Source organism: Octodon degus, unplaced genomic scaffold (genome assembly GCF_000260255.1).
Source record: "Octodon degus isolate 3935 unplaced genomic scaffold, OctDeg1.0 scaffold00019, whole genome shotgun sequence".
Lineage (NCBI taxonomy): Eukaryota > Metazoa > Chordata > Mammalia > Rodentia > Octodontidae > Octodon > Octodon degus.
The window spans coordinates 8,555,644-8,569,964 of NW_004524595.1; the positions used below are offsets into that span (position 1 = coordinate 8,555,644).

Sequence of the window (14,321 nt, forward strand, 5' to 3'; positions counted from 1 at the left end):
TCAGGACACAAAACAAAGGATGATTTAAAATATAAGCACAACCATAGAAGCTGGCGCTAAAAATATCATATTTTTACGTTCTTAATATTAAATGAAGGTACAAAAGCACCTAGTAAACATTTGTTGATTTTCACACTAAGCCAAATAAAAATTACAAATATTTCTACAAGTAACTATTTAATAAATGTAAATTATTTCACAGTCCTTTTAATGAAACATATTTCATCCCTAAGAAAGCAGTTCTTCAATCATTAGCCAACTATTGCATTCAAAAGGCACTGAAATAAATGGATATATTATGCCACATCGATACACTGAAACATCATGAAAAGTATACTGAGCGAGAAAAACATGAAGATTATTCTTAACTTTGATAATGAGTAATTTAACCAGTAAATCAGAATTTATAAAATTAGAAATGTACTATCTGCCCTAATTACTCTGAACTGATGAGTTTTGAAACAACTGCTAGGTCAAATTGTATTACACATCTGAAATGTTTGCTTATTTTCAAGTTTTCTTTCCCTTGGCAAATTCATTTCATGTTTGCCAAAGTCAGCATGTACTGTGTATTTTACATTTTTAATCAACAACTTTCTACCTTTATACTTCCAACTAGGGCTGGGGAGATGGCTCAGTGGAATAAGCGCTTCCCTGGCAAGCACAAGGCCTGAGTTCAATCCCCAGTTCCACAAAATAAAAATAAACTTCCAACTAAACAGCTTTTTCTTTTTAGACACAAGTCGTGCCATGTAGTCTAGGCAGGCCTCGAACTCATGGTGATACTCCTGCCTCAGCCTCCCAAGTGCTGAGATTACAAGTGTGCACCACCACACCCAGCCTCAAATAAACAGCTTTCTCAGATAAATGATTATCATTTTAGCAAACCTTTAAGAGTACTATTCATAACAAAAGTTTTCACAGTTAAAAAGATGGTTATTGCTGATGACAGGTCTTTCCCTGTGGGGCCCCCTCACTGGGATGGATTATTTTCAGCTCAGTCTTTATTTTATTTATTTTGGCAGAACCAGGGATTGAACTCAGGCCCTTGCGCTTGCCAGAGAAGCACTTACTCCACTGACCCATCTCCCTGGCCCCCTGGGATGGATTACTTTACATGTATGCACAAGTAACATTCATCAGCTGGGTGAGGTGGGGCTGTAATCCCAGCACTCAGGAGGCTGCAGTAGGGGACTGCCGCACGTTTGAGGCCAGCCCGGGGTAAATAGTTAGGTTAGGGGCAGCCTGAACTATACAACAAGACCCTGTCTCAACCACACACACACACACACACACACACACACACACACACACACCCCAAACAAAACAAAAACAAAAACAAGGAACCTCCATCATGTCTTCTGGCTCACTGGGAACTGGGAAATTCTGTACAGGTGGTTTTTGTTAGTTTCTCTTTGAGACAGGGTCTCACTGTGCAGCCCAGGCTGGCCTCAAGCTCACAGGAATCCTCCTGCCTCACCCTCCTGAGTGCTGGGATTCGAGACTTGTACCATCACATCTGGCAACAAAGAGGGCTTTTCTGTCAGTATATCAGAAACATTCATAAGACAGGCCTAGAGAAATATAGGGAGAACCATACACTGATTATAATTATGAAAATCAAAATGCTTCGTAATAGGTGTAGATGAAACATTTTCATAGATTCCTGAATATATACTGTCATAAGCTATTTTCTGTGTCTGAAAGAAGCTCACAGATTTTTATCACCTAATTTTTTTTAAAAGAATATCATTATTTCTGCTTCAGTAGAGGTCTCTGACACTGCTATGTAACTGACAGTTACATCATTTCCTAGGTAAAGGATGGAAGGAAAGGCTCACTCTGTCCTTCCATTCTTCCCAATCTGCCATGAAGATGGCTGGGAGGAAAAGAAGCACCTTTAAAGCAGCTGGGGCGAGGGGTGTCACCTACTTACATACTGAGTCCCCTTTTGTGATTCCTAAGCCTGCAGTAAAAATCTCACTCAAATATCACACTCTGACCTCATCTGTGCTATGGACAAAGCATAGGTTATGTCAGGGTTAGTGCAGGCTAAGGGGGGACTGCCTAAGGGAGACTGTGGTGACAAGGCGAAGACTTAGAGGTAGCAGTGCCACTTTTGCGGCGTCTTCCACTAACCAGGCCAGTCACACAGGCTTTCTCTCTCGGGGTGGCAGCTCAGGGCAGACTCTCCCAAGGAGTGACAGTCCTTGTATACATCCCTGAGAATCAATCAACGTTTCAAATGCAGTGTTCTGGGACCCATTCCAGATAACAGCAGATTGGAACGTTGGGGGCAGGTGGAGGAAGAGGTATCCTTGAAGTTGGCCAAGTGATTCTCACACTTGGCTTCCTCATACTGTAAAGCATTCCCTGCTCTATGTGCTGGGACCCTGAGACTCACTGCAGGGCCTGAGACTCAGGCAGGGGTCTGGGAGGTCAAAACCCTTTCTGGAGGGATACTAAGTGTTAACACTATCCCTTTTTTTTCATTCTTTCTTAAATATAGTGTAATAGTATCTTCTAGGGGCTATGTGACACGTGATAGTGCCACATAGTGAATGCAGAAGCAAATAAAATCCCATCTATATTCTAAGTAAAAATATCTATAGAAAAAGAAATGCAATGCCACTTTTCCTACTGGGTCTTTTGTCCTGGAAGTACAGTGTTTCCTTGATTCAAAACTCTCTTTCCACAATTTTGTTTGCAAACAGAGTTGGATGAGAACCAAATCAAATTCAATAGTTAGGTTCAATGTTAACCTTATGGGGAAATTCAAGTTGGTTCTTGCCCAGTTTAGTTTGTGACCAGAATCATGGAGAACTAAGTTCATGAACTAAGGTACCACTGTATTATGAGATGAGGTCCTTCTGTGTTGCCCAAGCTAGCCTGAATTTCCAGATTCAGGTGATCTTCAGCCTCCCTGGGTAGCACATGCCACCATGCCTGGCTTGGAAATTACTATTCTTACACAAATACATAGTTTAGAACTTTGAATTTTGCATATAATATTTATGTTACCCACTAAAACACTTTTCCAACACACATTCAATACTCTATGAACATTACTGTGTTTCATGCCATGTAATCCTTGATAGACTCCATGTATACTTTATTTTTAATATGACTGAATGACCATTTACAAAATAGCTCCTGAAGTTGTTTGTTTGTTTTTTTTTAAGACGCAGTTTTGCTATGAGGTTCAGGCTTGCCCTGAAGTCACTGTACAGTTTGGTGAACAGAGATTTAGTCTAACTGAAATACTTAAGTCTGACTGATTTTGTTAAAAATCTAATGTACAAAGCACACTTTCCTTGGATACATCAGAACATATAATCCTTTAGTGAACACAAAATTTAATTCTCAGATTCCAAGTGAGTGGAAGCAAACAAAAGGCTAATTCCAAGCATTAACTAAAATCAAGTCTAATTTTCAGATGCTGAGGGAAACACTGAATTGGGATTTCCAGAAAGAATTCAGGTTTTAGGAAGTACAGAAAGGTGAGTAGGCAGATTAATACTGAGAGTCTCTTAAACTGCACAATTTTACTAAGTAAAAATACAATTTACAAACTGATGGCAATAAATATTTGAACATATCTTCCCAGCAGAGTGAAAGCTAAGAATGCTCTAAGGTTCAGACACAGCTAACAGGTCATCCTAGAGGTTGGCTTTTTTTTTTTTTTTTGGTCTTGTTTTGAGATAGGGCCTTGCTATGTACCCCACGATGGCCTTGAACTCACAATACGGGTATGCACCACCATACCCAGCTCATGCCAGGCTTCTGATTATTTTGAGGCACAGAATAACTACATTGATGCTTTCATCTGCTATGTATCATTTTTAATGTATTCCTATGTAAAAATTCTGAGATAGCTATCATTTAAGTATCTACTATTTGGAAATATTTGAGTAACTAATGCTGTGAACATTTTTATTAATTTATACCATCTTTTGTTTGAGACAGGGTGTCACTATGTAGCTATCCCTGAACTCACTATGCAGCCAAGGATGGCCTTGAACTCACAGTGATCCTCCTGCCTCAGCCCCCTGAGTGCTGGGATTACAGGCCTGTGCCACCATGCCTCATCCATATTGATTCTAAAAGACATTTATTTTATATTGAATAATTGGTATTTTGAAAATAAGTATATTTTTCTTTCTGAGTAGCCTTTAGGAAAAAAGTAACAAATATAGCTTCCAGTCATCCGTGACTTTCCTAACTTGTAATTATTAAAAATTTCCTCATTGGAAAAAAAATAAATATCACTAGAACGAAAGTCCAGCACACCTGACTTCTCCTTTCTCCTACTTCTGCCATCTATTCCCAGTCACCACACTTGTGCAGCTTCCAGTCTCTCAGAACCAGCACTACAAATGTTCTCGAAAAGGCTCGGCGGTGCATCTGAGTCTCTGAATGATGACGGAGTTCCGCAAATCTGCTTCTTCCAGAGTAAGCGTCTCATCCAGCGATCTGAGGAAGGGCAGCGCTGTTGCCAGGGAGAAGGGCGAGGCGCTCTCAGCCCCGTGGTGTTTCTCAATGAAGTCTTTGATATGACTTACCCTGTAAAATAGCATAAACTTCTCATATAATTTTGTGAAACCTGAGTTAGCTAATTTAAGCTAAGAACTACTTGTGAAGTAGTGCTTACTTCAGCGCCACATATATAAGCTGTAAAGGTATCTGGATGTGGTAAAACACACAAAGCAATCAAGTTACTATATAGGTTAACTTAGCATTTGTTTTGTTTTCTTTTCTTTTCTCTTGAGACATGGTCTTGTTATGTAGCCCAGGCTGGCCTTGAACTCCCAGCTCCCAGTGCTCCTTCTGCCTCAGCCACCTTAGTGCTAGCAACAGGTATGTACCACTACATATGGCTTTAATCCATCATTTTGGACACCCTTTTTATGGGGGGAGGGGCTTCCTATGGATTGAACCCAGGGCCTTTTGACTGACTCAGATACATTTCTAACTTCTTTTTTACTTTTTTGATTTTTGAAAAAAAAAAAAGGTCTTATTAAATTGCTGTGGTACTTGGGCTGGGCTGGAATTTGTAATCCTCTTGCCTCAGCCTCCCCAGTGCTGGGATTACAGGTGTGAGCCACCATGCCCAATTTGAGATTTGCTACAATAAAACAATTATGTATCTACCCCTAAATAAAGCATTTAAGTATCTATCTCTGAACGGAACATAAATGGTCAAAATGATGATCCTACAAAGACACAGGATATATTTCTTAAATAGCACATTATGCTGTGCTTCAACTCCAATTAGGAAAATGTTTTAATTTTTAATTTTTTAATTTGTATTTTAGCTGAACCAGGTATTGAACTCAGGTCCTATTCTACTGAGCTATTTTCCCAGCCCCTAGGAAAATTGTTAATACAGTGCAAGTAGAATTTCAGTTAGTATGGGGAATACAGGGCTAGGATGTAGCTCAACATTATGTTCACTTTAATGTTTACTATATTTAAAGAGACAGGACACAGTTGCTCAAAACTAGGCTGCCATTAATTTTAAGACACATCATTATTTTATGTAGTACTAAAATGTTTAGAAATTTAGTTGGGTGTTGTGGTACATGTCTATAATCCCAGCACTTGGGAGGCTGAGGCAGGACTGCTGTAAATTCAAGGCTAATGTAGGTTATCAAGGCCAATCTTGACTACAGAGCAAGAACCAGTCTCAAAAGACAGAAACAAACAAAAAAATTAGACTGTGACAGTGCATTTTCTCAACACTTAAAGAGTTTGTAGATTATTTTGTCTTTTTGAGACAGGGTCTTCCGATGCAGTTCAGCCTGGCCTAGAACTCATATTGATCCTCTTGCCTCAACCTCCTGAGTGCTGGGAGTACAGGTGTATGCCACTCTATCCAGGTGTCTGGTTCTACTTAATATTTTTGAGAAAACACTTTTAGATGTAATTTTACAAACATTTATTAGGTCACGCATGCACTCCCATGAAGGAGGAAATACACACTGACTGCTCCCTAAACCTGTGCATCAGTCACACTCTGATCCCCCGAGTTGTTTTTGGTTCAGTCATCAAAATACTTGGCTTCTCCACATAATGCCCCCCATCATGTGGACTGCTGATGTGAAATTCCTTTTTTCTTTCTTGCAACACTGGGGATCAAGTCTAAGCCTTGCACATGTTAGCCAACTACTGTAGTACTGAGCTACTCTCCTAGCCTGACACAAAATCTCTTTTATTTATTTTTATTATTTTTTTTTGGCGGAATCAGGGATTGAACTCAGGCCCTTGCACTTGCCAGGCAAGTGCTTATTCTACTGAGCCATCTCCCCGGCCCCCAAAATCTCTTTTAAAAGTGCTCACTACTAGCTGGACAAGTGGTGCATGTGTTGGCACCACTCTAGAAGCTGAGGCAGGAGGCTCACTGTGATTTGAGGCCAGGCTGTGCTACATAAGAAGTTCAAGGTCATCATGAACTGCTAGGTACTTCAGAAGGCTGAAGCAAGATGTTCCGAGCTGAGATACCTTTTTTTTTTTCCTGACACAGTCTAACCATGTAGTTCAGACTGGTCTTGAACTCCCAAGAATCCTCCTGCTTCAGCCTCCTGAGTGCTGCAATTATACAGGTGTGCATCATCACACCCAGAAAGACTGTCTAAAAAAGACAACAAAAAAGCATCTGTGTCTATTTCTCTGTTAAGTGCACTAACACAATATAAAGATAGCTACTGAACAAATTGGAGTATTTAATTCTACTGCTCAAGAAATATCCCCAGTATTATTAGACTGATACATATTTAGTGTTTTTTGGCTGGGTGTACTGGTGCGTGCCTATAATCCCAGAATTTAAGAGGCTGAGGCAGGAGGATCATCACAAGTTTAAGGCCAGCCTGGGCTACACAGTGAGTTCAAGGCCAGTTTGAATTACATAGTGAGACCCTGTCTCAAAAAGACAATAATAATAATAATAATAATAATAATAATAATATAGTCTTTTTGTTTGTTTGTTTGTTTTTTGAAAGTCTTGCTATGTAGTTCAGGCCGGGCTTGAACACATGAAAATCTTCCTGCCTCACCTTTCTAAATGCTTGGATTATAGGTGTGCATCACCATCCCCAGCTCCTTCATTCTTTTTTTTTGTATTTTAGTACAGGGTCTCACTGCATAGACTGGACTCAGAGATCCAGCTGTGTTCAGCCTTCCAGGAGCTGGGATTACAGGTGTGTGCTACCACGCCCAGTCTCAATGACCTCAGTGTGCACCAGGGGTGGAAATGGCACAGCATGCCAGGGATGGAACCCCTGCCGCTGCGTCTCCCTAAATAGGCACTTTAATCTGCTGAGCTATTTGGCTGGCCCCTTCATTCATTCTTTTTTTTTTTTTTTCGGAACAAGGAATTGAACTCAGACCCTTGCACTTGCCAGGGAAGCGCTTATTCCACTGAGCCATCTCCCCGGCCCCCTTCATTCATTCTTAAGAGAAAAAAACAATATGAAACTTTGAAAAGTATAAGAAAATACTAAAGCGGAGGACTTACCTATGAGAAACATTAAATTTCTGGATGATCCTTTTCCCATTGGCTAGCCATATCTGTATATTAGTGATGGGCTCCAAGTTATTCAGTGAAACAGTAGACAGATTATTTTTACTTTCAACTTCAATAGTCTTTGTTTTAGAAACAATTTTTGGTGTTGCACTAGAAAATCCAAACAATAAGCCAGACATATTTTTACCATTATTATAAAAATTGTATATTAAATACAGCTTTTAAGATTTTTATACATCACAACTGTTTCCTCAATAATAACACAAATATATTTGTTATGTTAATATATAATGTCTGTAAGTATCTAACAAAATTATGCATATTGAATACCTTATAAGCTTAGAATAAATTGCTTCTAGTGTTATTTGAATAGTGCTTTACAGAATACTTGTTATAATGATTGAAAGATCTATATATTTTTAGCTTTACTTAATGCCCAAGAAAAATTTCTAAAATAAACTACAAGCTCTCTATATAGACATTATCTGTTGGGTTATAAAGAAAGGAAACCAAATATTTTGAAAGCCACATGCCAATATTTTTGGATATATGGATGCATACATCCACACCTTTCAAACTTTGATAACTAAAATATGAGAATTTATAAAAAGCAAAATAATCCTGTATCTCCAAATTCTGGCATAAGGCATTGTTAGGTATGAAAAAGATGGAAAAACATGAAACTAAAAGTTTTGAGCTGGGATGGTGGCACATAGTTGCAATCCCATCACTTGGGGGCCCAAGGCAGCAGGATCACCACAGTTCGAGGCCAGCATGGGCTACACAGTAAATTCAAGAGCAACCTGAACTCCACAGTGAGTCTCCATCTCAAAAAACCAATATAAACCTTCGATATTGATAGGCCAGGTCTTTCTATCTGATTAAAAAAAAAAAGCTTCCATAATTACTAGTGGCATAAGGTAAATATGACTTGAATCCTCATAAAAAATAACATTAAGAAATCTCATTTGTGCTGGGTGTGGTGGTGCATCTCAGCAATCAGGAAAGTTTTTTGTGTGTGTGTGTGTGAAACTGGGGATTGAACTCAGGCCCATGTGCTTGCCAAGGAAGTGCTTAGTCTACTGAGCCATCTCCCTGACCCAGCACTCAGGAAGTTGAGGCAGGAAGATCTGCATGTTCATGATCAGCCTGGACTACACAGTGAGACCCCACCTCAAAAGCAAAAACAAACTTAAAAAAAAAAAGACAATGGTTGAATTATCAGTCAGGTCTCTGCTTATGAAAAGCAGATGAAATCCTCACCTTCCCAGTCTGTGCCCCTGCCCTGAGAACGGCTGGAATGCAGACTTTGTGGGCACACAAACTTCATTTTTCTTATCTTCAACTTTAACATCCACCTCCTCTTTATCAAAAATTCCCTGTAATTCTGAAGGTAACTCCCTTGGAAGGAAGAGAAACAAGATAATAAAGCTCTCAATATTTTTTCTGTCTTAAAAAGACATTGAGTATGTAAAAAGAATTGGAAAATATGTGAAAATACATACAAATAAAGCATATAATACTCTCTACAGTGAAATAACTAAAGGTAATTAAAATAATATAGCCAAATAATATGAACAGTACAAAAAAACTCAAAGATAAAATATCATTTTTAAGGTCATAAATTCATGAATTATGAGTATCTGAAATACCAAAGGGGCTGGGGAGATAGTTCAGCGGCATAAGTGCCTGCTTGGCAAGCACATTTCTCAGTTTGATCCCCAATACCAAAAAAAAAAAAATTAACAACAACAAAAAACTAACAATAAAATAGTGCCAAAATAATAGAATATTAGATGACTATATGCTGCTGAATTTAAACAATTTGATCTTTCTGGGGGATGGCTGAGATAGGGGCTGGCTATGTATTTCATGCTCGCCTTGAATTCACTGTGTAGTTCATGGTGGCATCCAACCTATAGTAATCCTCTGGCCTGAGCCTCAAAAGTGCTGGGATTACAGGAATGTACCACGATGCCCAGACTCAGTTTGATCATTTTTATAGGTGGCCACTTTGAACTAAAAATTGGCTAGGAAAATAAAGACTTTGGAAATGACAATAGTAAGATAACAAAAAGATTTTTTAGAAATGTTTTTACATTTCTTCCTACCAAAGACACTGTCTCAAAATAAAATTACAAATCAGGTTGAGAGCGGTGTCAAGCCCAAGGAAGACTTGTAGGAAGACTATAGTGAGATAGAGGTGAGCCTGGGCGACACAGTAAGACCCTGTCTCAAAAATAAAAAGTAAAAAAGGTTTCAATCTCCACTGCCATACCAAAAAAAAAAAAAAAAAAAAAAAAAAAGAAAGAAAGAAAAAAGAAAAAGAAAAAACCACAAACAAGCAAAAAACCTCAAAAAACCCCATTTTGAATAAATTATGTAAAATACTTTGAATCATAATTATAAATTTTACAGTGTTAATGATACTAAAAACATTTAAGCATAAATTTAATAGAGAAGATACAGTATTAAAGTAGGCAAAGTGATTTTGTTTAAGATTTTTGTTAAATGGAAGTCAAATTCCTAAACTTCTTTCAATTAACAATTGTAGGAGGCTGGGTATGAACTACACACCTGTAATCCCAGCACTCCGGAGGCTGAGGCAGGAGGATTGATTTGAGTTTGGGGCCAGCCTGAGCTACACAATGAGAATTTGTTTTATCCCTACCCTCCCCCAAAAAATAGTAGGTCCCTTAAGAAAACTCATCTGAACCTGTGACCCCAGCATTCTGAAGATTACAAATCTGAGCCCAGCCTGGGCAATTTCACAATTTAGTGAGGAGTAATCTCAAAATATAAAAAGGCTGGCTGGGGACACAGCTTAGTAAGAAGGCCTAGGTTAAATTTCCAGCACTACCCGGCCTCCCACAGGAGATATGAATTTATAAATGAAAAAGTATTTGCATAAATGTGTAGGTGTATGTGATTAACATTACAAAGAATCAAAACAAAGGACATTAAAACATGCCTAAAATATCCTACCCACTAAGACTGCTTACCCCTTTTTGATGGAGTTTAGAAATTGCTGACTCGCACCATCAGAATAACTTCTGAAATCATCATTGACTGTAAATCCATTTTTCCACAATTTTATATTTACATCTACCTGCAAAGTAGTAAGAAAAAATTGTATATTTTAATAAAACATAATAGTAGTAGATGAATCCTTTAAAGACAGGCATGATGGTGTACACCTGTAATTCTGGCACTCTGAATGCTGAGGTAGAAGGGTCTCAAGTTCTAGCCCAGTATAGGGATGTAGCTCACTCCAAATTTCTTGGGTTCAATACCAGGGAAACACGTGCTCATGTGCCTGTGCCAAGTTCTGTAACCTTTAAGCCAGGTATCCTGGTACATGTCTATAATCCCAGCACTGGGAGGCTGAGGAAGGAGGATGACCATGAGCTTTAGGCCAGCCTGGGCTATGCAGTAGGTTCAAAGCTAGTCTGAACTACACAGCAAGACCCTATCTCATAAAGGAAAAAAAAAAAAAAAAATTCTGAGGTATGGAGGTGCAGGCCTGTCATCCTAGCACTCAGGAGGTTGAGGCAGGACAGATCACTATGAGTTCAAGGTCAGCCTGGGCCACATAGTCAGTTCAAGGCCAATGTGAACTAGATAGTGAGACTCTGTCTCAAAAGAACCCAAAAATACAACTTTGAAAATTTCTATTATTATATACTTTACAGATTCTTTTTTTTTTTTTTTTTTGGCTTTTTGAGACAGTGTTTCATTCATTATGCAGTTCAGGCTGTCCCTGAACTCACCTTGTAGCCCAGAATGGTCTCAAACTTGCAGCAATCTTCCTGTCTCAGCCTCCTGAGTACTGGGATTACAGGTATGTACTCCCAGCACTGGCTGCCATTTTATGAACTCATGGATTCTGAACAGTTAACTTCAAATGTAAAATATTCCCTCAGTTCAATCCCCAACATAATAAAATAGAACATGAAATCAGATATACAACAGAAGAAATTATGACTAATCAATGGCTATTCCTGTAAATATAAATACCAACACCAGGTTCATCAGTATCTCAGTCCTAAATGTCTTCAGCTTGTAAGAACAATATGCATTTTACCCATCTGGTAAGACACAGGATGAACTGCTGCAGTAACGTAGAATGCTCTGGGAATTCAGCAGAATGCAGAGATGCTTCAGGCCAAACACAGAACTGACTGGAAGACAGCAAACCAAAAACAACCTTGCTTCTTACATTCATTAATCTGTACGTGTATGTTACTGAGTGTCTAATATTTAGCAGATGGCCCACTGAAGTCCTGGGGAAAAGTCACAACAGGAGCAGCACCAACACCTGGAGTCCGTACCCCAGGTTCCCTAGCTATAGATTCAACCAAGCATGGATCAAAAATAATCTGAAAAATAAATCTGTGGTGTGTTGGTGCTAAACACATCTTTTCCATGTCATTATTTCCCAAACATTACACAATGACAGTTATTTGTGAAGATGCACATTCTGGTAGGTAACAGAAGTATTCAGGAAGCCCTGGTAGGTAATAGGCAAGTGGTGCCCTTATGTACCACATTGGGGCAGAGTCCAGGGTGTACCAGTGCATGGCCACACAGTGGTGTCAGCACACACAACACGCATGCAGGCAGGTATGCAAGGCAGTGCTGAAGGTGTTTTCCTGATGTAAACTTATGAATGCTTCTTTTTTTTATGAAGCAAAAGATTTATTTTGGCTCACAGTTCAGGAAGCTTAGCATAAGGCTGGGCTGCACCACTAGTTTGGGCTCCTGCTGCCAGGAGTGACCACAGAGCAAGGGTACAAGGCAAAGGGCACCAGAATAGAGGAGAGGAAGGAAGGGAGCATGTAAAGGGCCTTGCATCCAATGCCTCTCACCATCCACATAAAGTAGGCATCACTAGCCTTTGATAAGCAGAGAAACAAAACAAGCAAGGTCAACTAAATTACTCAAAGCTATAAACTGGTGGGAGTGCAGGTGGACTTGAACCCAAAGAGTTTGCATCCAAACTCCATTGTTTTTCTTTCCTCATGTGGAGGGGTGGAGGCTGAACCTAGAGCCTCACACATGCTAAGCCTGCTCTACTCCTGAGCTCCATTTCCAGCCCAGACTCCATCTCCTCAGCACTACACTATCTCATCTTTTGTACTGCTTTTTTTTGCGACAGAGTTTCATTATGTAATTCAGGCTTGCTATATAGCTGAGGTGGCCACCAGCTCACTATCTTCCTGCTTCCACCTCCTGGGATTATAGATGTGTGCCATTCTACTCAGCTACATTATCCTTTTTCAAGCCTGTGATCACACTGCCAGATCTCTGCTTTCATGGTATCCGTGTATGTAGAAAAACAACATTGAAGGGGCCGGGGAGATGGCTCAGTAGAATAAGCGCTTGCCTGGCAAGCTCAAGGGCCTGAGTTCAATCTGCGGTTCCGCAAAATAAATAAATAAATAAATAAATAAATAAATAAATAAATAAATAAAAATAAAAGCCTTTGGTTTAAACAATGTTAACAGAAAAACAACATTGAAAACACAGAAGAGGGCTAGGGATTTAGCTCAGTGGTACAGCATCTGCCTGGCAAGCATAATAAGGTCCTGAGTTTTGTTCCTGGCATTCTCTCCCAGAGAAAACAGATACAGAGGAAAAACAAAACAAAATCACACAGAGGAGGTAGTGTGATGGCTCACACCTGTATAATGCAGCACTAAGGGAAGCTGAGGCAGGAGGAGCAAAGCAAACCCAGCCTGAGCAACTCACCAAGATCTTACGGGGTTTTTTTTTTTCCTTCTTTTTTCTTGGTCTTTGTGGGACAGGGTTTCACTGTGTAGCTTAGGTTAGCCTTGAACTTGCAGTGAACCTCTTGCCTCAGCCTCCCAAGTACTGGGATTATAGGCAAGTGCCACCATGCCTGGTCAAGATCCAGTTCAAAAAAAAGGCTGGAAATATAGCTCAGCATGAATATCCTGTGTTCAATTTCTAGTACTAGGTAAAAGAAGACACTAAGTAAAAGAGAAGAAACTTCAAAACAAATTCCCCAAAATGATCATAATATGTTTAGGTAAGAGAAGATGGTATTTGAAAGGGAATTAGTAGAAAAATCTCAGGGAACAAAAACTCCTAGAAGGGGCTGGTGAGATGGCTCAGTGGTCTAAAGCACCTAATTAGAACAAGCTTAAGGGGCCGGGGAGATGGCTCAGTGGAATAAGCACTTCCCTGGCAAGTGCAAGGGCCTGAGTTCAATCCCCGGTTCCACCAAAAAAAAAAAAAAAAAAAAAGCTTAGCAAAGCACAGGGACCACGGTTCAATCCCCCAGCACCACATGCCAGCCAGCCCCGCCCCCTGGTGGGCTGAGCTGGCCACACACACACACACACACACACACACACACACACACACTAAAATAAATAAATTAAAAAAAAAAAACTCCTAGAAATTGAACAATTAAATAACAATATAAAGTTGAAGAATTAAAGTAAAACAAAAAAGAGGCAGAAAATAGGGAAAAGTAATTAGGATACTCAGCCCAAGAGGTCTATGATCTAAGAAGAGAACTTCTAACATCAGGCAAAAGAAAGCAAAACTGCAACAAGAAAAATGTCGTCTTCTGTGCTTGGTGGCACAGGCCTATAATCCCAGCACTTAGGAGGCTGAGGCAGGAGGATGGCCTGGAGTTTCAGGCCAGCTTGCAGTACATAGTGAGTTTAAGGCCAGACTGAACTACAAAGTGAGGCCCGGTCTCAAAGATAGACAAACATTAAAAGAGTCCCCTAATGGGAAGGAACATTTTTGGTTTGTCTGAACAAAT

The 14,321-nt window shown here is 39.6% G+C and overlaps 1 protein-coding gene across 6 annotated transcripts in view; it reads right to left on the reverse strand.

Moving 5' to 3' along the window:
• Nucleotides 1-4,114: 4,114 nt before the first annotated feature.
• Ubxn2a (UBX domain protein 2A) overlaps nt 4,115-14,321 on the reverse strand; it is a 50,540-nt gene continuing 40,333 nt past the window's right edge. For 5 of the 6 annotated variants that reach the window (XM_004627561.2, XM_023710906.1, XM_023710910.1 and 2 more), the window contains 4 exons: nt 10,525-10,631; nt 8,786-8,923; nt 7,514-7,672; nt 4,115-4,563 (listed from right to left, as the gene is read on the reverse strand). In XM_004627561.2, the coding sequence (XP_004627618.1) occupies nt 4,371-4,563; nt 7,514-7,672; nt 8,786-8,923; nt 10,525-10,631 (597 nt within the window). In that variant the 3' untranslated portion in view covers nt 4,115-4,370. The remainder of the gene's footprint in view (nt 4,564-7,513; nt 7,673-8,785; nt 8,924-10,524; nt 10,632-14,321) is intronic. The other variant, XM_023710909.1, reaches the window with a different exon arrangement.